General features: G+C 36.5%; 1 protein-coding gene across 1 annotated transcript in view; it reads right to left on the bottom strand.

Annotated features, from left to right (window-relative positions):
* CCDC148 (coiled-coil domain containing 148) overlaps positions 1-12,421 on the bottom strand; it is a 221,190-nt gene extending 208,769 nt beyond the window's left edge. Inside the window, exons 1-4 of the mRNA XM_045164090.1 lie at positions 12,299-12,421; positions 11,883-11,945; positions 10,377-10,498; positions 2,852-2,955 (exon numbers count right to left, since the gene is read on the bottom strand). Of these exons, the coding sequence (XP_045020025.1) occupies positions 2,852-2,955; positions 10,377-10,498; positions 11,883-11,945; positions 12,299-12,335 (326 nt within the window). The 5' untranslated portion in view covers positions 12,336-12,421. The remainder of the gene's footprint in view (positions 1-2,851; positions 2,956-10,376; positions 10,499-11,882; positions 11,946-12,298) is intronic.
* Positions 12,422-24,323: the final 11,902 nt, after the last annotated feature.

Genomic DNA, 24,323 nt, shown 5'->3' with positions numbered 1-24,323 from the left:
CTCATGATGTTTTCTGGATAAAGGTGCTATTTTTAAAATAATGCTTTAAAACTAAAATTATGAGTAAATGACATATATTTCTAAAAGAAACTATAGTAAAAGTAGTAAGGCTTACAAATAAACCTCTCAAACTTTATTACTCAAAAGGTCTACTAAAATAATAATTGTAATTCCTTACCACATGGCCAATATAAATAACCTCCTCCTAATCTCTAAACCAGTCATTCTGAAACAAGGAAGAAAGTGTTCCTGCCAAATTGTATCAAGGTCTTCAAGGGGGTATAGTTTGGAAACCATAGTAATAGTAAATATAATTTTATAAATTTAATATAAAATATAATTTTATACTTTAAAATTTTAATCATCTAATCTTCTTATGATAGATTTCAAAGAACTAAGTTTAGGGAAATGCTTTACTTTTTTTTTTCCCTAGCAAGACTAGATCAATTAGATCTCAGGTGATGAGAATGGAGCCCACTAGAAAAAAAGAAAAACCTGCTCAGATCCATGTTCAATGAGCCTAGGAGTTAAAGGCAAATGATTCAATACCACCTCCACATAAACTAGCTGATTTACCTTCTGCAAATAACTTTAATCCTCTGAACCTCAAGGTTCCCATCTGTAAAATTAGGATAACAATGATACCTACTCTGCAGGGTCATTGTAAAGATTAAATGAAACAAAGCGTGTAAAGTACTGAACATACTACCTGAAAGTGAGTGAAAGTGTTAGCCACTCAGCTGCGTCTGACTCTTTGCAACCCGCCATAAGCCTGTAGCCCGCCAGATTCTTCAGTCCATGGAATTCTCCAGGCAAGAATACTGGAGTGGGTAGCCATTCTCTTCTCCAGGGGATCTTCTCGACCCAGGGATCAAACCCAGGTCTCCCACACTGCAGGCGGATTATTTACTGTCTCAGCCACCAGGGATGCCCCAACATACTACTTGGTATATACTAAATTACCCAGCAAAAGCTAGATGCCATTGGAAGCCCTTACCTTCTGGGGATCTGAGATTTTTAAATGAAGTCTCTTACGGTGATACATAAAAATTTTTACTTTCAATCTTTTATTAAAAGGGAAGGTAGGTTTTAAACATTGAGAGACACAGAGTTTAAACTCCTGATTTTCTGGTGGTCCTTAAATTCTTGAACTTTTAGCCATTTCTTGAACTTTCTTTCCATCACTAGTAGTTTTTAATTTCACTGACTACATGTTGAAATTAGCCTACATTCAAGAAAACAGAGAAAGTTATCTTGGAATTCTTCTTGTTTATCCAATTTCAGTTCTTACAAGTTTCAAGACATAATGTTGTTACTTGAATATTCCTCATTTTCATCATCTTTGTGTCATTCCAGTTCAGCCCAAAAGAATTACTTTCCATAATAATATGTATATACCTCTTTTATCTACCTCAAGAACAACACATACACACAGGAAGAAGGGTATGGAATAGCCAAGATAACTTTCTCTAGTGTCTTTATATTTGAGCCTGCATCAGTGAACACCATAATTAAAACTTTCTATTGGCTTTCATTTTTCAATTATGCAAATCTAAAAATAAAATTTTCCAATGGGCTCAAACATTATCTCCATAAAAGTTGATATTTTGAGGGATAAGATGGATGTGATTTGTTTTCATTTTGGAAATATGAATGAGAAAATCTATATAATTTTTTCTTTAAGTTATATAATAATGTAAAACTATTTCCATTCATGAGCCTTTTATGTCACATGTAGGAATCACTTGCCAGAATAGGAAACTCCTATAATATGAAAAGCATGCATGTCAAAAATAAAGTTCATGGTGTTAATACTTGGAAGTTTAGCTTAGAATGAGACCACAAAATTATCTGTTTTTTATAAAATATATGCTTACAAGTATATATTTTAAAAATCATACTTTATAAATACCACCATCATTAAAACTAATATATATGCCCCAAAAGGAGGGGAAACACATCTGCCTCCTCTTCCTGCCTTGACCTTTGAAAAGGAATTTCTCTCTCAAAGATTACATTTAAGACCAAATATAAAATGTGGCTCAGTTGGTAAAGAATCTGTCTGCAATGCCTGGAGACCTGGGTTCAATTCCTGGGTCAGGAAGATCCTCTGGAGAAAGAAATGGCAAACCACTCTAGTATTCTTGCCTGGAGAATCCTGGCAGGCTATAGTCCATCACAAGAGTCGGACACGACTTGCAACTAAACCACCACCACATAAAATCATTATTTTGTTTTAATTTATCTTGAAGTGACTGCTGAAAATAACAGCAAAAGTCAAAAATCCAAATTGAATTAGTTATGATGCAGCTGCATTTAGAAATCACTCAATTTGAATCCCTTAGTTCATTTACTGTAAACATTTATCTCTTTCTATGTATCCTAGGTAAAGATGAATATGATGGGATGTTTGTCCCCAAGAAGTTTACCACTTTGTAAGAAGACAAATATGTAAGCCTAATATTATAATCCAATGTGCTAAAGTATAATATACATACAAGTATGAATGGGAGTGCAGAGAAGTAAGTGATTAGCAGATATAGAAGATTATCTCTTTTTTTCTGAAGGAAAGGAAATGTATTAATAAATTAATATATTTAACAGATTCTAAATTAAACTGAAGAAATGAAAGGGCTCTTTTTTTATTTTTTGAAAAAAACTGTATTGGAGTATAGCTGCTTTAGAGTGAGAAAGGAAAGGATTTTAATTTGATTTACTGTCCAATTCAACTGTAATGTTACATTTTGATTATAATGGTTTAATTAAAATAGAAAGTTACAGAACATCTACCTAGATAAGTGCAACTCAGTAATTCCTGCATATTCATATTGAGATTTCTCTCAGTTCTTACCTGACTTCATTTAGCCTTTGGTGTTCTTGCCACCACACTTGCTTGTGTTGCTTTATTAGTGTTTGTTCTTTAGATAACTTTGAAGTCTGCACTGTTTTTCTGATCTAGATTCAGAGGAACAAAAGAAAGCAATTCTGATGTTTTTTAAGTGTTTCCAAAATAAAAATGTTTAATTTGTATTTTCTAAGTTAAATACTTTCTCTTTGTCAATCCTATTCATGCATTTTCTAACACTAGCATCTTTCTAAAGAAAGTTATTTTTCTTTCTTTAGAAAGGAAAAAATCTATTTTCCACACATATAATAAATAACACCTTATTCATCCAACTCAAGGAAAATTTGCATGAATATTCTATATATTATCTTGCCTTTTTACACATCTTTCCTGCCAAGCATCATAATATCATTATTCTCATTTTACACATGAGGACACTGAAGTTCAGATAGATTAAAAAACTTGGTCAAGACCATCAAGGTTGTAAATATCAGAATCACATAGAACCTTGGTATTCGGATTGGTTTTATGTAATCCTTCAGCACAGGATGGGAAAAAAAAAATCATTGGATAAGTTATTAGGAGGACTGGCCTTAGTTTCAGCATCTACTAGAAATATGACTTTGAATTATATGTACAATTTTAATCTTTTGACTCCATGACTTTGTAAATAAAGTTTTTTAAAACTTCAGGCAAATCTTTATTTGAAGGTATTAAACAAGGAAATAGTGAAAAAGAGCACTGAAACCCAAATTTTCAAATCAATTTAATTTTTCCCAAATTTTATGACTTTTCAAAAAAAAATGTACATAATTCATGCTTTGGGGTTTCTGCTAATAAGCTATGTCAAGCTTGGGTCTGTTTGCCTTAAGATCTATTCTTGGCCAGCTCCCTCATCTGCTTCCCATCAGAGAGCAGCCTGTGTTTCTTAGACACCCCTGAAACTGCCTTCCAGCTGGGTTCAGCCAAAGGGAGACACTGGTGGTGGGTGATTGGAGGGAGGAAGGAAAGGCAAGCCAAAGGATTATTCACTCCTCTCTGCTCTCAGAGGGGTCTCCATAAGCATCTGCATCTTCTCCATTGCACCAACATTTCCTGACAGTTCTACCCTGGTTCCAGCTATCTCTGGGTAACCTTAGCCTATGGAGTGTGCTACAACCTTGCTTTTGCTAAATGTCCCTCCAACCCAGGCAAGATAATGACTTTCTTCTGTTGTAATCCCTATGTTGGTTCACAGCCCTCTGGCTTCTCAGCTCCATCACCTGTGTAACTATTTCCTGCATTAACAACCCCTCTATTCTAAATCCTTGAGTATTTGTCTGTTTCCTGGTTAGACTCTGACTGAACTTGTATATTTCATATCAATACTTTAAAACATCTATAAAAGTGCTAATCTCAAATCAGAAACTCAATGAAATATGCATATTTTATATTTTCACTGCCACTAGAATACTCAGTATTCTGAAAGCTTTAAGAGATCAATACTGAAGATATAAAAACTTCAGAAGAGAAACTCTAAAAAGACTGTATAATGCATGCTATTTCTAGCTGTCATTCACTGATTACTGTAACCTTGAGTTTATCTTTCTGCTGTTCTGGTTACTGATTCAAAATTAGGAGTATAAGAAAATAAAATAACCCAAGCATCACTTAAAAAAACACAAAGTCAAATCTTAAGAGTGTTACAATTATGAAATTTTGGAGAAAAGTATATTTAAATCAGAACAGGTCATTGCAGAAAAATATATAGCCATCTCTATTTCACTGAAAAAATAAAATTGCATATGTAGTGTTTCTGAATTCAGACACTCTTGTGTTTGCTTGAAGAATGCCTAAAACTCATTCCAACTTTTGCCATCTATAGTCTCTGGAGTTTGTTGCATCAGGCAAAACTTTTAAAATTAGATTTCTTTGACATATTTGGTCCATATTGTAAAAAAAAATTAAAACACATTGGTGAAAGATGAAGACAGATTTTTATAGCTTAAAAAAAATCAATGCTGCTGCCTGTGGACCCAGGGAAAGACCAATTAGGTAGACTATAAAAGTCAAAACAAAGCTACTATTTTTCACTAGACACTGCCAATATTTTGCAGAACATCCTGATTTCTTTGTAAATTCACTCACTGACTCTCCTTCTATCCTCAGGCCAAAAACTTTTTTTAAAAAAAGAAAAGTTTTTTTTAAAAATAAAAAGATCTAATGTTGTATCTTTTTATCAGTAATTTCTAGATGATTCCAATTCAGTTTGCTGAGCAACAAGCCATCTGAAGTCAATTTTTAAGGTAGATGATTATTTAGGCAGAATGCTGATGAATTAAAAATTATAAAAGTCATACATTCATTAAAAACATCAGAAAGTAGATGTTTTATTTGTAGTTTACTGTGATGAGCCAAGATAATAAAACCCTAAATGCTGCTGCTAAATCACTTCAGTCGTGTCCAACCCTGTGTGACCCCATAGATGGCAGCCCACCAGGCTCCTCTGCCCCTGGGATTCTCCAGGCAAGAGTACTGGAGTGGGTTGCCATTTTTCTTCTCCAATGCATGCATGCATGCTAAGTCACTTCGGTCGTGTCCGACCCTGCGACCCCATGGACAGCAGCCCACCAGGCTCCTCTGTCCACAGGATTCTCCAGGCAGGAGTACTGGAGGGGGTTGCCATTTCCATCTCCCAAAACCCTAAATAGGCACCCTAAAAGTCCTATGGGCCACATAACCCATCTTTAGATAGAAGCAGCAGTAATTAGTAGACAATTTAGGTGCTGGTTGCATATGCCTGTGCCAAAATTCACTGACATGTACACTTTAGATTTGTGTACTTCACTATATGTGAGTTATAACTCAATGAAAACTGTCAAAATTAAAAATTACACTAAGATGTCATTCCTCATCTAACATCAAATTGGCAAAAATTCAAATGTTCAACAAAACACTATGATGTGAGGCTATGGGAAAACATGCTCTCTCTTACATTGCAAGTGGGAATGCAAACGGTGCAAACTCCCATGGAAGGGAATTTGGAGTTTCTTATGGATTTATCCTTTGACCTCGTGCCTGGAAAATTCCACGGCAGAGGAGCCTGGTAGGCTGCAGTCCATGGGGTTGCTAGGAGTCGGACACGACTGAGGGACTTCACTTTCACTTTTCACTTGCATACATTGGAGAAGGAAATGGCAACCCACTCCAGTATTCTTGCCTGGAGAATCCCAGGGACGGGGGAGCCTAGTGGGCAGCCATCTATGGGGTCGCACAGAGTCGGACACGACTGAAGCGATTTAGCAGCAGCAGCAGCAGCAGCAATCATACCTATACTAATCAACCTGAAAACTATATTGGCCAAAGTATAAAAAGATAAATAAACTAATCTATCCCCTGCAGCACTGTTTGTAATGAAAAAAGACAAGCACAGAGATTCTGTCAATGTGTTCTTACCAAAATAAATTGAATTTGAATCTGATCAAGTCTCTGCAAATAACTACCAATTACTGGAAATACAAGAGATAGGAAAACATATTTAATGACACCACCAGGATATAATCAGCAAAATCCAGGCTATAAGAAACTATAAAGAACAAATACTATAATTTTTTCAAAAAATAAATTATAAGAATATAAGAGGATGGAGGAGAAAACCTTAAAAAAGTAAATATCAAATATAATATATGGATATTATTTAGATGCTAACTTGAAAAAATTTGAAAAAATTGGAGACAATCAGGGAGATTTAACATCGATTATTTGAAATTATTAAGAAATCATTAACATTTTAATAGTAATGGTATTATAGGGTTTGGGGTTTTATAGCCCTAATCTTTTAAAAATACATAGTGAAATAATTATGGTGAATATTATAATATCTGAGATTTGATTCAAAATAATCTGTTATAGAGGGAAATTGTAGGTGAGAGTACAGAGGAAACAATGGTCAAGAGTTGTTAATAGTTGAAGGTGGATCATATCATGTGGAGATTAATAACTATTCACTCTAATGATGCAACTGTCCATATTGTAATGTATTTTACAATTGTAATTGTATTCTTGCAGTTGTCCATATTGTAATGTTTTTAAAAACAAGAAATAGTAGGTGGATTACTTGAGCTAGACAAGAAGAAATATTAATTCTTGCTAGGCAAAGAAATTCAAATAAAAATAATTGGAAATATCTCTTTTGTACTTAAATTGGGAATGAAGAGTTAACATTTAATTTACCAAAAATTGGTCTTGATTTTCTGCCCACCTTTACTCTTTGGCTTCAGGTCCAATCTCAGCCTTTGAAAGACTAGATTACTCAATGTGAGCATTAGCATCTTATCTAGCATACCATAACTTGTGCATGATCAATAACATAGCAATTATATAGGTCACTATCACATCAAATCAGTATAACAATATCAGCAAAACAAATCAGGGAAGTCTCCTGAATTTATTGTTAGTTAAAAATACTTATTGTTAACTGCTTTTCAAATATAGGTAAGCATTCTAGATATAAGTTGAAGTAAAAATCTTATGTGCTTTAAATGTTAACATTCTATCATTCAGGTTAAGAATGTCTACATTCAATATTGCCATAGTAAAGTGCTATAGTAACTAACAATGATTGTTGAAGCTGTTAATTTCATGTGCAAAGAATGAGCACATTTAATTAGTAAAATGAATTGAGAATTCACTGATAATTAATATAAATATTAAGAGAGAATGTGTTAACTATTTGACACTAAGAATAAAATATAATTTCTTAGCCAACATATTTTACAAAAAGTTAAACCACAATATAAGAAAGGATAACAGAGACAGTATTATCATAATTCTAGTTGGTGTAGGCTGTTTGATATATTAGCATTCATAACATTAAACAAAATAAATGTTAATAATTGTATCTAATTTTCCATTATCTAACTCCATCTAAGCCATGAGTCTTTCAAGAAAAAGTCCTATTTGGGAATTCTTCACATCTTAGAAGAATAAATTAAAAGCAAAATGTCAACTTGATATCTCTAAATTAAATGAGAAGGGAAGGATCCAAAAATCATGAAAACAACATTCCCAATACATCTTCCTTATAAAATAAAATAAAAAGTGAAATTTGTAGAAAGCAGACTGTTAGAAAATGCTGAGCTATGTAGGACACATTTTGTTCTCACTGACCAAAATTCAAAACAATAGATTTTACAAAAATGCTTTAAATGGATAATTCTTTATTATTATGAATCTATGGACACCAAAAATGAAAGCAAAAAGCTTGCCAAAATGATTGCTACAGACATTTTCAGTACTGAACCATATTTGGTAGTTTAAAGCAAGAGATTTCTTTGAGATTTGCCAAGTTATGAATCCCGGATAACAAGTTTTTTCTAGAAAATATGTAACTAAAAAGCGTCTTTGTAAATTATATTCTGTGAACAAAAAGGTACTTGATATTATTTAAAATATTGGTTGTAGATGGTTATTTGTTTAATCTCACAAATGAATAACACAATAGCCAGAGAAGCAGCCTAGTTAGCTGACAGTGTTAGGAAATTATTATCCCTGCACTTAATGCCAAACTTTAAAAATCACCTTAATAATTTAAAATTTGATAGCAATTCTATCCTCAAAGAGAAATTCACTTTGACCAAATATTGATTTTTAACATTCAGTGATTCCCCATTCAAAGAGGGGGAATCATCCAAAATATGTGTCTGGTTTTACACAGACATTCTTCAAGCCGATGGTCAGCACCCCTAACCCTTGCAATGCTCAAGAGTCAACTGTACATTTTCCAATACTGAAAAGGGCATAGATAAAATGTTTGTGGTGACATATTTGTTACAACAGTACTTTGGGAGAGAACTAAAAAAATTCATACTTTTTTGGCCCAAACATCCCATTCATGGGAATTTACCCACATAAGGTGTCTAGGCATAAAGATATTTATGGAAATATGATTTTCAATATCAAAAACTGGATACAAGCTACATATCTAATAATTGGGATGTGATAAAGTAAGCATCTTTTTCTACTTGAAGTAGTTATCATTCCTGTTTTTTTGGCTAATTCTTATTGTCCTTGAGATCCCAATTCAATGTCACTTTCTTAGAAAAGCCTTCCTTTCCACCCAATTAGTATCAAGTTCTGTTATTGTACATTAGACTTTTTTTTTTTGGTGGGGGGTGGATTTAGTTTATACTTAGTGTGGGCTTCTAGGTGGCACTAGTGGTAAAGAACCCACCTGCCAGTGCAGGAGACTTAAGAGACCCAGGTTTGATCCCCTGGTCAGGAAGGTCCTCTGGAGGAGGGCATGGCAACCCACTCCAGTATTCTAGCCGGGAGAATCCCATGGACAGAGGGATCTGGCAGGCTACAGTTCATAGGGTCATAAAGTGTCAGACATGACTGAAGCAACTTAGCATATATGCACGCACATTCTTGGTACTACTAATTTCATTTCAGGGCTTATTTCATAAACACTAGCTTCTATTCTTCCTCTCTCCTGAAAATATTACACCCCATGAAGGTAGGTGTTGTATTTTGCTCACCACTGTACATTCAAGGCACATAGTAAATATTTATTATATGTATGAATGTGTACAATGGTATATATACAATGGATTAGCACAGAAGTCAGAAATATGAAAATGGCTTATTAGGATGATAGTCATATAAAAGATCTTCCCATAAATTTTCTTTGAATGTCCTGATAATATTAAATTATTTTAAAGTTGTATCTGAAACAGATAGTGCCCAACATTTTAAGTGGTCTCCATAGTTTGAGGGGACATAGCTCATGAATATACGGTAATTTCTCCAGAATAGGGTAACAAATATGCCTTGAAATCATGACAGTTGCCTTTTTAAAAAGATATTAACAATAAAAAGCAATGCAAAGCTAATATAGCACAAAATATTAAATACACATAAAAGTTTGTAAATTGCTTAGTTTGTTGCTTCGCCAAACCAGATTTTTGGATGCAACCAAGCAATGGAAATGCTATTTATAAAGTATTCTATTATTTGAATAAGAAGGAAATATATTGCATGAGCAATCCTAAACTCATCCATGATCCTAAAATATTGTGCACAATCACTTGGAACATTAACCTCTTTCAAATCTAGTTGAGGTTCACTTTTCTTAGATCAAGGCAAAAAGAGAATTCTAGAAAAGAGACACCTAGGGGCATATTTTGTGCTGCAGAAGGAGCTGTAAATTAGATGATAAGCCATGGCTAGCACTTTTTGTATTTTTAATTTTTTTAGACTATGTTAGAAATTGTTGAAAGCTAATGAAATAGCTATCTTTCTGAAAATAAAGTTGAATTCAGGCTTCATGGGATTGTTACGAACAGTAAATGAGTCATGCATGTAAAGTACAGAGCCCAATGTCTGAGAGTATCCAATAAATGTTCCCATTCACTATTACCAATAGTTGGAAGATTCTAAAAACTACTTAGAATGTTATTTATTTTCACATTTCATTGTAAATATCATTTTACTTCCTAGCAATTCAATTTTCCAAAACTATTAATAGAAAACACACATACACGAATCTAACCTTTAGCTCTGTAGAGGCAGAAGCTAACTTTTTTGCTTCAGTTAATGCATGCAATTGTTGGTAGTCTACTGGTTTATACCTGGTGCTTCTGATTTCATTTTTCATATGAAATATCAGATTATCTGTTTTTCATCAAAAACAGAAAATGACAAAGAAACAATGTTATGTTATTGGAAGTCAAAATAGAGTTTTGGCAACATGTTGACTACTGGTCTTATTTTTAAACATTTTAAAGCAAATATAAGAAATAATATGTTACAATATTCATAGTATATTTAAATTCTATTTCTGGAAATTTAAAAAATATTACCACTATATTCCTCAAACAAAATTACTTCTAAAAGAAGATAAAAGGAATACTTCCATTTTTTTAATATATTGAGAATTTTAGAAAATTATACTGTCAAGATACAACGTGTGATCATTCTTTTTATTTAATATGTGTTAGTTATTAACTGTGACTATTTAAGTATCACATTCATATGAATCAAATTAAGTAAATATAACTTTTAAAGTCATAGTTGCATTTTTAACCTAGAAAAATTGACTCAGTTAAATACAAAAGAGATTGAAACTGATAGCTAAGAAATTTAATAGGCCAGATAAGATAAAAAATGATATAAAATGTGTGGGCAGGCATTCTCCATCCAACTATATAAAATGTCCTAGTTTAGCTTGATATTAACTATTTTGATAAAATAAAATATAGGTAGAGGATAGTCAAGGCTATGGTTTTTCCAGTGGTCATGTATGGATGTGAGAGTTGGACTATAAAGCTGAGTGCCGAAGAATTGATGCTTTTGAACTGTGGTGTTGCAGAAGACTCTTGAGAGTCCCTTGGACTGCAAGGAGATCCAACCAGTCCATCCTAAAGGAGATCAGTCCTGGGTGTTCATTGGAAGGACTGATGTTGAAGCTGAAACTCCAATACTGTGGCCACCTGATGCAAAGAGCTGACTCATTGGAAAAGACCCTGATGCTGGGAAAGATTGAGGGCAGGAGAAGGGGACAACAGAAGATGAGCTGGTTGGATGGCATCAACGACTCAATGGACATGAGTTTGGGTAAACTCTGGGAGTTGGTGATGGACAGGGAGGCCTGGCATGCTGCAGTTCATAGGGTCGCAAAGAGTTGGACACAACTGAGCAACTGAACTGAATGAACTGAACTCCAAGGCAAAGAAACATGAAGTATAAAAATTTGAGTAATTCAAGCATCATTACCTCAATGATGTGAAAAATTCACCTGTGCAATGTAAAGCAACTAAAATTTATTAAGTATATCATGGGTCTCACATGATGGGAAGAAGGCTCCAAATGACTTAAGGACAAGCACAGTAAAGGAAAGAATGATTGGTCTGATTACTGTGAGGAAACCGAAGAAATTTTCACTATGACCAAAAAAATGAACCTTCCATTATTAAAATTTTGCAAATCAACATTCTAGTTTTATATCACCCATAATCCACCATAAATCATAAAATAAGCTTAGAAGTAGGAAAAATACCTGAGCTATCATTTTTCTGAATTGTCATGAATAGTTGGTCTCTTTTATTCGTATTTTCCATACCTGTCAAGGAAACAAAAGAGAGCTAAAATTTTACAATGTTATTTTAAAACCTGTTTTAAAGAAATGTTCACTGTAGTGATTGTTGAAATCAAGTTCCAGGACTGGGTGCCATAACTCTTTGTATTTTATTAAAATTTGTTTCTCTTTGCTCCTAGAAGCCTCCTTCCACTAGTTTTTTCTCTTTGTGCTTTTCCTGGTCTTGGTTTTTCTTCTTCCAATCTCTTACCTCTGTCAGATTGTCCCAGAGACTGGTAAATATTTCACGATTTAAAAATTGTGTGTTTTATCTTGAGTTCTCAGGAGGAAAGAAAGTACATAAATTACAAAATAAAGCAGCTAGACAAATTACTTACTACTTCTCTTTAGCAACACAGCTCCTTTGGAGGACATGGGAATGTGGCATCCACTTCTAGAGAGCACTTAATGCTTAGCTGTCACCTCCTCCAGGGTCGGACTCAGCTGCAGACAAAGCCCTCGCCAAGAGACACATCATTCCTGGAGCAACCCATGCCAAAGACAGAGTGAAGCAAGGAGGTAAGGCAAGCCCAACAGTTTGGGCTTAATGAAGGTCACTCTGATGGGTAATATTAGCTCCAGGGTCCTCTTTGGGGTTGACCCAGACTTTGCTGAACCTGCATGAGAACTTTTTCTTTTGCCCAAGCTTGCTTCCTCCTTTCTTTCACAGGTATGCATCCCTGATAAATATCTAGCACTCCAAATTCTGTTTCTCCTTCCTAAGAACCCAACCTGCGATAGCACTGAACTGAAACAACATCTTTTTACGGCACATCCAGGGCAAGAGACTAGTCAAGTTGTTCCTCAAAAGACAGTACACATTTTTCATATATTTTTGTTCACTATCTACTAGGTTGAATTACCCATGTCTAGTGGTTTTTGCAGTAATGTAAATCTTCTTAAATGGAAGAAAAATTAGCAAAAATCCATATTTTCAGAAACTCTGCCAAGTTACCAAGAATCATGATGATTGCTCAAAAGTTTTAGGGGTAAGCCTCAATGTGTAATTTCTTTAGGGTCTCTGTTAAAGAATTTTTTTTAAGTCTTTCACAAATTGACAACCCTCCCTACTGACTGGTTTTTTACTCACACCCATATCCTATCAATTAAGAGTCTTCCTCGTTCTGAAAGATTTTGCACGTCCAATCTGTTGACCTGCACTGTCTCCGGCACCCACCACCTGGATGACAGGAGCATTGCACTTCGTACCCTTACAGTGCATCCTCCACACAGCAGCCCGAGTAACCTTTTAAACGCTCTAACCTTACCTTGCTTGAACCTCTTCAGTGGTACCTATACCCTTTGAAATAGTATCCCAACTTCTTTAAATGATCTATAAGGTCCTGCATAATCTTACCCTTGGTCATCTCTCTACCCACATTTCAATCACACCAGTCATTCTGTTTCTCAGACCTACCAAGTTCATTCTGCTTCAAGGTCATCCCACTTGTGGTTCTCTCTTTCTTAAAGACATTTCCTTCTTCTTTTTGCCTGGTTGGTTCCTTCCCAACCTTCAGCTTGACCAGCATGTCACCTCTTCAGAGAGATCCTACCAGATTTTTCCATCTAAATAAGGGAGGACCCTTGTTTCTCTCTCATTCGATTCTCTTCGTTTCCATGATAATTTGTATTAGTCTTCACATTTTCATGGTTACTGATCTGATATCTGTCTCCCTCCATGCTTGTCATATTTCTGATTGCATCCCCAGTTGCTGGCACAGAGTAGTAAGTGCTCAATAAATATTATTTGTGGAAATGAATAAAAGGTAGCTGGTGATAGCTAGATATTTTCTAGCTCCTCAAAAGAACTGAAACAACAATTCCTAAATTCACACTGTAGCCTCACTCTCCTAACAATAACCTTGCAATTTTTAAAAAGCTGCTTTGCTGTATAGCCAACAGAGAAGAATGACAAGCTTAAATACCCTCAGGGCCATCCAGTAAGTTAAATGAGAGAAGTGGCAAAATACACAACCATAAGGACTGCAGAAAACATGGAAAATTGAAAAGTATTCCATGCCCAAAGATAATCAAATATACATTTTTTTCTTTTTCTAAAAACAAGTACTAGACAAATAAAGCAAACTCGGAAACAAATTTGTTCTTTTATTCAGCAGCCAGTTTCTGAGCTCTGGTCTACTCCTTTTCACATCTAGTTTTCATTTCATTCTCCCATGCATAACTGAACAATCTAAGTTTGCATCTCCATCCAAGAAAGACCTCACCAGTTCTCTGACTGGTTTTAGTTTTTCCTCCTTGGAGAGTTGAGCACTCCCCAAGGATTTAGGATTGATTTCCTTGGGCTTAAGATGATAAGACTGAGGCTCTAAAATAAGATGGGGTTTTGCAGATTTCATTTCGGTTACCTTGCATGCATGCTCAGTCGCTTTAGTCATGTCTGACTCTTTGCAACCCTATGGACTGTAGCCCACCAGGCTCTTCTGTCCATGGGATTCTCCAGGCAAGAATACTGGAGTAGGTCATGCCCTTCTCCAGTTCAGTTACATTGGTCTACCCCTATTTAATTTGTTCCTCCTGGTTTTCAGAGAAACATCATGAAAGCCACACCATGTTTCTCACCATTTCTACAAAAGAAAGCAGAATTTGCCACCCCAAAATATGTCTCCTTAGAATAGTATTTTAAACTGGTCATTTTCTAGGAAACAGCAGACATGGAAAACACTCTAGGGGCCCACGTTAAAGTTTTTTAATGATATGACCATTTGGCTGCTATATTTGTTCTTTCACTTGGAACAGAAGGTATTATTAATCATATAGAGGCATTAACAAAATTTATGTAGCAGCTTCAAATAATAACAATCAGGCCAATAGCTTGCTCAGGTTGAAGTCTCTGTGATTAAATTGGGGTCCTATAGAATTCAATGCATGGTCCTCAGGAGTCTAACTGCTTCCCAGTGAGAAACTTGAACTATAATACACACTGAGTTAATGAGTTTTGGCTTTTTATACATGAAGTGTCTTCTGATGTAATTCGTCTTAACACACATACGTGAAGAATCAAATTTCTGCTCTGAATGATCCTCTTCCTAGTTTAGGAAAAATACTAGGAAAATAGTTTGGTTTAGGAAAATCTTGGCTTAAATCTTTACTAATGGCATTGTTACTCCAACAATTTTGATTACAATTTGTGTGAGTATGCCATTTCCACATTATGCTTACTAGTGAATTTGTGAAAAATTCAAAGTGGCAACTTCAGCCCATAGTTTAAATGCTTTGGGTTGACTAATGGCAACTTGAACAGAATTTTCCATGTTAAATAATTTAAGAACACTTAGTTTTAGATATTATTCCATGTTCACATTATGTGACATTTTAGAAATTGCTTATAGTGTTGTCAAAATAAGTCTCTTAGATCTACCCGATTACTGAAAATATTTTAAAATGATATATTTTTATGAGAAATTTACTATTCTGTAGGAAGAACATGGAGAAGGCAATGGCACCCCACTCCAGTACTCTCACCAGGAAAATCCCACGGATGGAGGAGCCTGGTAGGCTGCAGTCCATGGGGTCGCTGAGGATTAGACACAACTGAGCAACTTCACTTTCACTTTTCACTTTCATGCATTGGAGAAGGAAATGGCAACCCACTCCAGTGTTCTTGCCTGGAGAATCCCAGGGACGGGGGAGCCTGGTGGGCTGCCATCTATGGAGTCGCACAGAGTCAGACACGACTGAAGTGACTTAGCAGTAGGAAGAACATTTTGATATATAATATAATGATAGCCTTGTAGTAGCTTCTGCTGCTGCTGCTAAGTCACTTCAGTCGTGTCCGATTCTGTGCGACAATGGACGGCAGCCCACCAGGCTCCCCCATCCCTGGGATTCTCCAGGCAAGAACACTGGAGTGGGTTGCCATTTCCTTCTCCAATGCATGAAAGTGAAAAGTGAAAGTGAAGTCGCTCAGTCGTATCCAACTCTTCGCGACCACATGGACTGCAGCCTACCAGGCTCCTCCATCCATGGGATTCTCCAGGCAAGAGTACTGGAGTGGCTAGAGGGCTGAAAAATCATTTTAATATAATGTTAATTTTATCAGATATGATATAGAATCTAAACCTAAAAAAAAATTCACAACTTCAACTAGTTTCTACAGGGTAAGTGAACAATCAGGACTTCTCTAGAGATGAGAACAAAATAGCAAAGAGGCCATTTGTACAATAAGGCAATCTTTCTACTGTGTTAAAATTTGTATTCTGTGACCAGGGATTGAACCTGGGCTCCCTGCATTGAGTGCCATCTTAGCCACTGGACTACTAGGAAGTCCCCATATTCTCTTTTAAATTCTAAGCAGAATGGCACATATTACTCCTATAATGAAACATTATGTTTTGTAGTTGGTATAAGATAAAATTATCATCCTGGAAAAACTAATGGAAACAAAGGGTAAATTATGAGAGCTAATAAAAATGATTACATAAATTATTCAGTTGCATTATAAATATCTCAAAATTAGACGTAATGGGAAAAGATCTCATTCAAAACAGCAACCACGGGAAGGACTTCCCTGGTGGTTCAGTGGTTCAGACTTCACCTTTCAATGCAGGGGTAAGGGTTAGTTAGATCCCTGATCAAGGAGCTAAGATCCCACATGCCTTGCCTCCAAAGACCAAAACATAAAACAGAAACAATATTGTAACAAATTCAATAAAGACTATTTCACTGTTCCACATCCAAAAACAAAAACAACAACATAAAAAAGGAAACAAAACAAACAACAAAAGAAGAGCAACCAAACAAAACAAAATATCCTGGTATAATCTGTACATGAGGAGAAGGCAATGGCACCCCACTCCAGTACTCTTGCCTGGAAAATCCCATGGACGGAGGAGCCTGGTAGGCTGCAGTCCATGGGGTCGCGAAGAGTCGGACACGACTGAAGTGACTTAGCATAGCATAGCATAGCATAATCATACAAAAGTTTATAGAACTCATAAATTTGTAGAACTCGTAAAAAAAAAACACAACAAAATGTAGTACAGGAAATAAAGCTTGGATAGAGAGAAACAATGCTAATTCTGTGTACCAAACATTTAATAGTGGCAACTTTGGGGTAGTAGGATTATATTTCGGAGAAGGCAATTGCACCCCACTCCAGTACTCTTGCCTGGAAAATCCCATGGACTGAGGAGCCTGGTAGGCTGCAGTCCATGGGGTCGCTAAGAGTCAGACATGACTGAGCGACTTCACTTTCACTTTTCACTTTCATGCATTGGAGAAGGAAAGGGCAACCCACTCCGGTGTTCTTGCCTGGAGAATCCCAGGGACTGCGGAGCCTGATGGGCTGCCGTCTATGGGGTCGCACAGAGTCGGACACGACTGAAGCGACTTAGCAGCAGGATTATATTTGATTTTGATTTTTTCTTTTTGCTTGAGCAGTTTCTAAATTTTTCTCTTTTTAACAGAAGAAAAACACATTTTAAAAAATACTAAGCAGGAACAAATAGTTATTTCACTGTATTGGGGGAAATGCTACTGCATTTTCCACATTTTACCAATTTAAAAAGAAACAATTTCATGATACCAAGGAACCTTTAAAATGTGAACTTGATTATAGCAATGTAGTTTTCCACTCTAATACTGAATTGAATGATTTCTTACTAACCTTTTTTTATTAAAAGACATGATCTATTAAGTACATTTGTAAAATTTCACAGAGCTTGAAAACATTAGCATTAAAATATTTACAAAGTCGTATTTTAATTCTCTATAAAGTGTTAGCTGCTCAGTCATGTCTGACTCTTTGCGACCTGATGGACTATAGCCTGCAAGGCTCCTCTGTCCATGGGATTCTCCAGGTAAGAATACGAGAGTGGGTAGCCAATCCCTTCTCCAGGGGATCTTCCCAACCCAGGGATCGAACCCGGGTCTCCTGCATTGCAGGCAGATTCTTTACCATCTAAGCCACTAGGGAAGCCTTAATTCTCTCTAGGGAATAAATACATATATTAAGTTTTTTTTTTAATTATAAAAGTATTGGTTAAATAGCATCAAACCGTATAGAAAACTATAGGGTAAATAGTTTCCAGCACTTGTATTTAGCCCTAATAGTCATTTTTAATGTTTTCTTTTCTATTCTTTGAAAGACTTTTTTATGTATATAGAAGTACACATCCAGTTTTATACAAATGCAAGCATGATATATATACAATTCAAAAGTTGCTTTTGTTTTTTCCTTTTTTTTTTTTTTTTTAAACTACACCACATAGCTTATGGGATCTTAGTTTCCTGACCAGGAATTGAACTCAGGCCCTTGGCAGTGAGAGCACAGATTTCTAACCACTGAATTGACAGGGAATTCCTACAAGTTGCTTTTCATTTTATAACCTGATTATATTTCTATATCATGTTATTGATGTGTCCATGTTTATATATATACTTATCTTTAATGGCTATTAAATGACATACTAGTATGTCATATATATGTTACTATCATCATCATTATTTATATTATATATATATATATATATAATCTAACTAGTACAAGAATCCATGAAAGAAAATTTCAAAAAAATTCTGCCCTTTTACTGTAAAACCAGATCCATAATCAACGAAAATCTATAAAAGTGTCTGCCCTTTTACAATTCTTATAAATTTGCTTATGAAGCAAATTCTATATGTAGTCAACCTTTAAGAATTTTGCTATTTTTAAGCCTCTAATAGCTCAAAAAGGAGAGCTTAAATCAACCTCGTTAATGAAAAGGATTCAAATGCAAACCTAATTATCTCAAATGCTTTTCCAGTAAAACTCTGGCAGCAGAGTCAAGCAGCAAAAACGTATTAACTACGGAAAGAAATCTAGAAATTTCTGAGGGACTTCAGATATCCACAGAGAGTGAAGGTAACTTAGTGGAGCCACTCATGCCGTTACTTCTGCTACATCCTTAGAGTATTTCAATCATTTTAAAAGCTGGGAGAAAAAAACATAAGCACCCAGTATAAAGCAGCACGTAGTTGGAAAAGGGAGGGGGCAAATTTGGGGCAGGGGGTGGATTTCCAGACACTGAGGTGGAGGGGGGTTAAATGAATTCATACAGCTTATATCGATAGTCTCAGAAATCTGACCAGAAGTCATGGCTGGCATTTTCAAGTTTAGGCCAAACAACTGGGGAAATTAAGTAATTATTTATGAAGAAATACTATTTTGTCCCTATTTTCTCCCATAAAAGATAACACTGATCTTCTGTTATGAAAAAACTCACCACCTGTCCTGCTTACTTGACTTGCCACTTTGGACCTGAAGACTTTGTTACCTTTCTTGTGACACAATTTGGAAATCCACTTTCTTGTCCTGCATACCTGGACTTGAAGTGAGAGGCTCATCTGCTTCTTCCTGGCCCTCTTTACTTCTAACCTCTTCATCAGTACAGGGGTTTCACATAATTCACTCTCTGAAAATCATTTATATAGATTTTTGCAATATTCTTTCATCTGTTCTCCTAGGCCCAGCTACTATCACACAAGTGCCTGAATGAGTGATGTCTCAAAAACCCGAGTATTTCTATTTTCCCATTGCTTTCTAGACAAAGGTCCCAACTCTGCAGAGTTGACAAGGACCTCTTCCTTGACAAGGATACAGCTCTTGCCTACTTAGCCCCCTTTTTAGCCATCACCCCATACACAATCTATACTCCAGCCTTCCTAAACCATTTGCAGATCGCTGAACACATACACACACATAGATCCCTGAACACACACACAATGCCTCCCAGAGATTTTCACATTCTAATCCACAAAAACCTGTGAATATGTTATGTTATACAGCACAGGAGAATTAAGTGCAGCTAATCAGCTGATTTTACCTATGGAGTGTACCTGGAATTACACAAGTGAGCCCAATATAATCACTAGGCTTCCTAGTAAGAGGAAGGCAGGAGAGTCATAGGGAAGGAGATGTGATGACAGAAGCTGAGGTCAAAGAGAAGATTTGAAGATGCTACCCTGCTTGCTTTGAAGATGGAGAAATGGGACCATGAGCCAAGGAATGTAGGGCTATCACTAGAAGCTAGGAAAGGCAAGGAAATACATTCAAATCTCCATAGAGCCTCCCAGAAAGCACATAAACCTACTGAAACCTGATTTCAACCCAGTGAGACTTTTTATGGACATCTGACAGACTTGTAAGACAAATTTGTATTCAGCTACGAATTTGTTATTGGTAATTTGTTATTTAGCAGTAGTAAACTGACAGTTCTGCTGTTTCACGCCTTCTGGCCTATGAAGGAAGGCCTCTCCTTTGTTGGCCAATACGTTATTTTTCAGTCTCATTTTAAGCATCCCACTGGAGCTTTTCCTGATCCAGATTATGATTGTTTTTCTTTCTTGTGCTACTATTACTGTACTTTGTATACCTCCATACTGATGCATTTATTCATTTCTTCAATGTTTCTTGAACATCTATCATATACTAAGGGGCTTCCCAGGTGGCTCAGTGGTAAAGAATCCACCTGTCCATGCCGGAGATGTGGGTTCGATCCCTGGGTCAGGAAGATCCCTTGGAGGAGGAAATGGTAACCCACTTCAATATTCTTGCCTGGGAAATCCCATGGACAGAGGAGACTGGTGGGATACAGTCCATGGATCCCAAAGAGTTGGACACATCTTAGAGACTAGTCAACAACAATGATCATATACTAATTAAGGGATATAGATTTATTCAGGCTCTGCAAAGACCTTCCCTGGCCATATCATCTGAAGTAGCCCCCTCCACACTCAATCACTGTTTATGCCCTCAATCTAATTCTTTTCCTTCATTGTACTTCTCACTATATGGCATTATACTATGTATTTATCAATTTACTTATTTATTAATACTTATTGCTCACTTCTGCAACTAGGATGCATGCTCCATGAAAGCTAGGCCTTTGGCTGATCGTTGCAGTCTCTCTAGTGTCTAAAATAGTGCCTGACATAACAGACACTCAGTATACATTTGCTGAAAAAGCATTGACTGATTATATTAGAGATCACAGTTCTGTTCCTAAAGCCTGGGAGTACTAGAGGCAAACATGTACTTTTCACCTCCTCTCTTCCAATTTCTAAAAATCTAAGCTCTAAAAATCTAAGTATGAGGTGAAAATTATTATAAAGGACAAACTCCAAATGAAAATGGGCAGTGGAGGGAAGTGCATGTCAAGAAGTAAGGAAAGATAAACACTCCCGCATCATCCTGGTGAGCACTGACTGTAAATCCTTGTTAACTACAGTTGAAGGTGCCTCTTGACCAGCTATTCAGCTGCCAGTCACAGCACACAACCCCCCAGTGGACAGAAACCAGGAAAAGGTATCTGTTTATTAGTAATTTAAAGATGTCTACGCTATTTTATTTGTCCAAGACCTTGAGGGTAAGTACATACTTTGCATAGCATACTGGTCTTTCTTATCTCCAACATATACTGAGTGAAAAAAGCAAGTTGCACTATGATGCATATTATACGATACCATTAAATAAACATGCACAGACACAAAGAATTGTATGTATCTCTCTATTTCTCCAAACAGAAAAAAAAATGCCTACAGGTTATACAAATAGATCAAGCTGAATAGGATACTGCAACTGGAGTTTTAGTTTCAAAGGGAACTTTAGCTTTATCTATAATAAAATTTTGGCTAAAATATTAAGGGCTTCCCTGATAGCTCAGTTGGTAAAAAATCCACCCGCAATGCAGGAGACCCCAGTTTGATTCCTGGGTCAGGAAAATCTGCTGGAGAAAGGATAGGCTACCCACTCCAGTTTTCTTGGGCTTCCCTTGTGGTTCATCTGGTAGAGAATCTGCCTGCAATGCGGGGGCCTGGGTTTGATCCTTGGATTGGGAAGATCCCCTGGAGAAGAGAAAGGCTACCCACTCTAGTATTCTGGCCTGGAGAATTCCATGGACTGTATAGTCCATGGGGTCACAAAGAGTTGGACACAACTGAGTGACTTTCACTTTTCACAGGCTAAAATATAGGCCTTTACTTTTCTTTTTAACAACGAGAATGTATATATGTATATTTGTATAATTAAAAGTAATAAACACTACAAGATGTCTTTTTCCTAAATAATTATATTACCTTGAGATCAAATTGCCAGCATCCGCTGGATCATGGAAAAAGCAAGAGAGTTCCAGAAAAACATCTATTTCTGCTTTATTGACTATGCCAAAGCCTTTGATTGTGTGGATCACAATAAACTGTGGGAAATTCTGAAAGAGATGGGAATACCAGACCACAGGACCTGCCTCTCGAGAAACCTGTATGCAGGTCAGGCAGCAACAGTTAGAACTGGACATGAAACAACAGACTGGTTCCAAATAGGAAAAGGAGTATGTCAAGGCTGTATATTGTCACCCTGCTTATTTAACTTCTATGCAGAGTACATCATGAGAAATGCTGGGCTGGAAGAAACACAAGCTGGAATCAAGATTGCCGGGAGAAATCTCAATAACCTCAGATATGCAGATGACACCACCCTTATGGCAGAAAGTGAAGAGGAACTCAAAAGCCTCTTGATGAAAGTGAAAGTGGAGAGTGAAAAAGTTGGCTTAAAGCTCAACATTCAGAAAACGAAGATCATGGCATCTGGTCCCACCACTTCATGGGAAATAGATGGGGAAACAGTGGAAACAGTGTCAGACTTTATTTTTCTGGGCTCCAAAATCACTACAGATGGTGAATGCAGCCATGAAATTAAAAGACACTTACTCCTTGGAAGGAAAGTTATGACCAACCTAGATAGCATATTCAAAAGCAGAGACATTACTTTGCCAACAAAGGTTTGTCTAGTCAAGGCTATGGTTTTTCCTGTGGTCATGTATGGATGTGAGAGTTGGACTGTGAAGAAGGCTGAGCGCCGAAGAATTGATGCTTTTGTTTGTTTGTTTGTTTTTCTTGTTTTGTTTTATTTTATTTTTTAAATTTTATTTTTAAACTTTACATAATTGTATTAGTTTTGCCAAATATCAAAATGAATCCACCACAGGTATACATGTGTTCCCCATCCTAAACCCTCCTCCCTCCTCCATCCCCATACCATCCCTCTGGGTCGTCCCAGTGCACCAGCCCCAAGCATCCAGTATCGTGCATCGAACCTGGACTGGCAACTCGTTTCATACATGATATTTTACATGTTTCAATGCCATTCTCCCAAATCTTCTCACCCTCTCCCTCTCCCACAGAGTCCATAAGACTGTTCTGTACATCAGTGTCTCTTTTGCTGTCTCGTACACAGGGTTATTGTTACCATCTTTCTAAATTCCATATATATGCGTTAGTATACTGTATTGGTGTTTTTCTTTCTGGCTTACTTCACTCTGTAAAATAGGCTCCAGTTTCATCCACCTCATTAGACCTGATTCAAATGTATTCTTTTTAATGGCTGAGTAATACTCCAGAATTGATGCTTTTGAACTGTGGTGTTGGAGAAGACTCTTGAGAGTCCCTTGGACTGCAAGGAGATCCAACCAGTCCATTCTGAAGGAGATCAGCCCTGGGATTTCTTTGGAAGGAATGATGCTAAAGCTGAAACTCCAGTACTTTGGCCACCTCATGCGAAGAGTTGACTCATTGGAAAAGACTCTGATGCTGGGAGGGATTGGGGACAGGAGGAGAAGGGGACGACAGAGGATGAGATGGCTGGATGGCATCACTGACTCAATGGACGGGAGTCTGAGTGAACTCCAGGAGTTGGTGATGGACAGGGAGGCCTGGCGTGCTGCGATTCATGGGGTCGCAAAGAGTCGGACATGACTGAGCAACAGATCTGATCTGATCTGATCTGATTATAGAATTAACACAATTATATTCAAGTTTATAAATGATTATCCAGTGGGTTCTGGTACTGAATGCCCCATATACCAAACATACCCATCTTCGAGCCTGCCAAACTGGGACTAGTTCTGAGCACCTTGACCCTACCAGGTTGCAACAACCCTGTGAAATCCCTGAAATATCCAGTTAGCTTGATCTTTAATTTTGAATGTAATTAAATAATTTTTGTACAGGCTTGTTGTGCCTTGTACAAGAAATTTCTTCTGATATTTTTAACTAGATGAAACACAATACTTTTACTCTTGACTAATGGTCACAAATGCATTGCTCCTTGTGCTGATTATAAGCTTGCTCATTAAAAGAGAAGTGCCAATGTCAAGGTTACAAGGAAGTTTACAGAGTTCAACAATAAAATGGAATTTTGATATGCTTTTCACTATTACTGCTGAGGAAATGTTATCATCTGATATATAAAACTGTGGCAGACAGCCAGTTGACAGTATCCATTCTTCCCATTTTCCATCCTAAAAGAATCCAATTTTGTTCAGAGTTAAAACATTGGCCTTCCTTGATACCCCTGAGGATCCAAGTGAC

The sequence above is a fragment of the Bubalus bubalis genome, chromosome 2 (assembly GCF_019923935.1).
Source record: "Bubalus bubalis isolate 160015118507 breed Murrah chromosome 2, NDDB_SH_1, whole genome shotgun sequence".
NCBI lineage: Eukaryota > Metazoa > Chordata > Mammalia > Artiodactyla > Bovidae > Bubalus > Bubalus bubalis.
The sequence above is the reverse complement of the archived record's forward strand: the minus strand, read 5'-3'. Positions and strand labels throughout refer to the sequence as shown.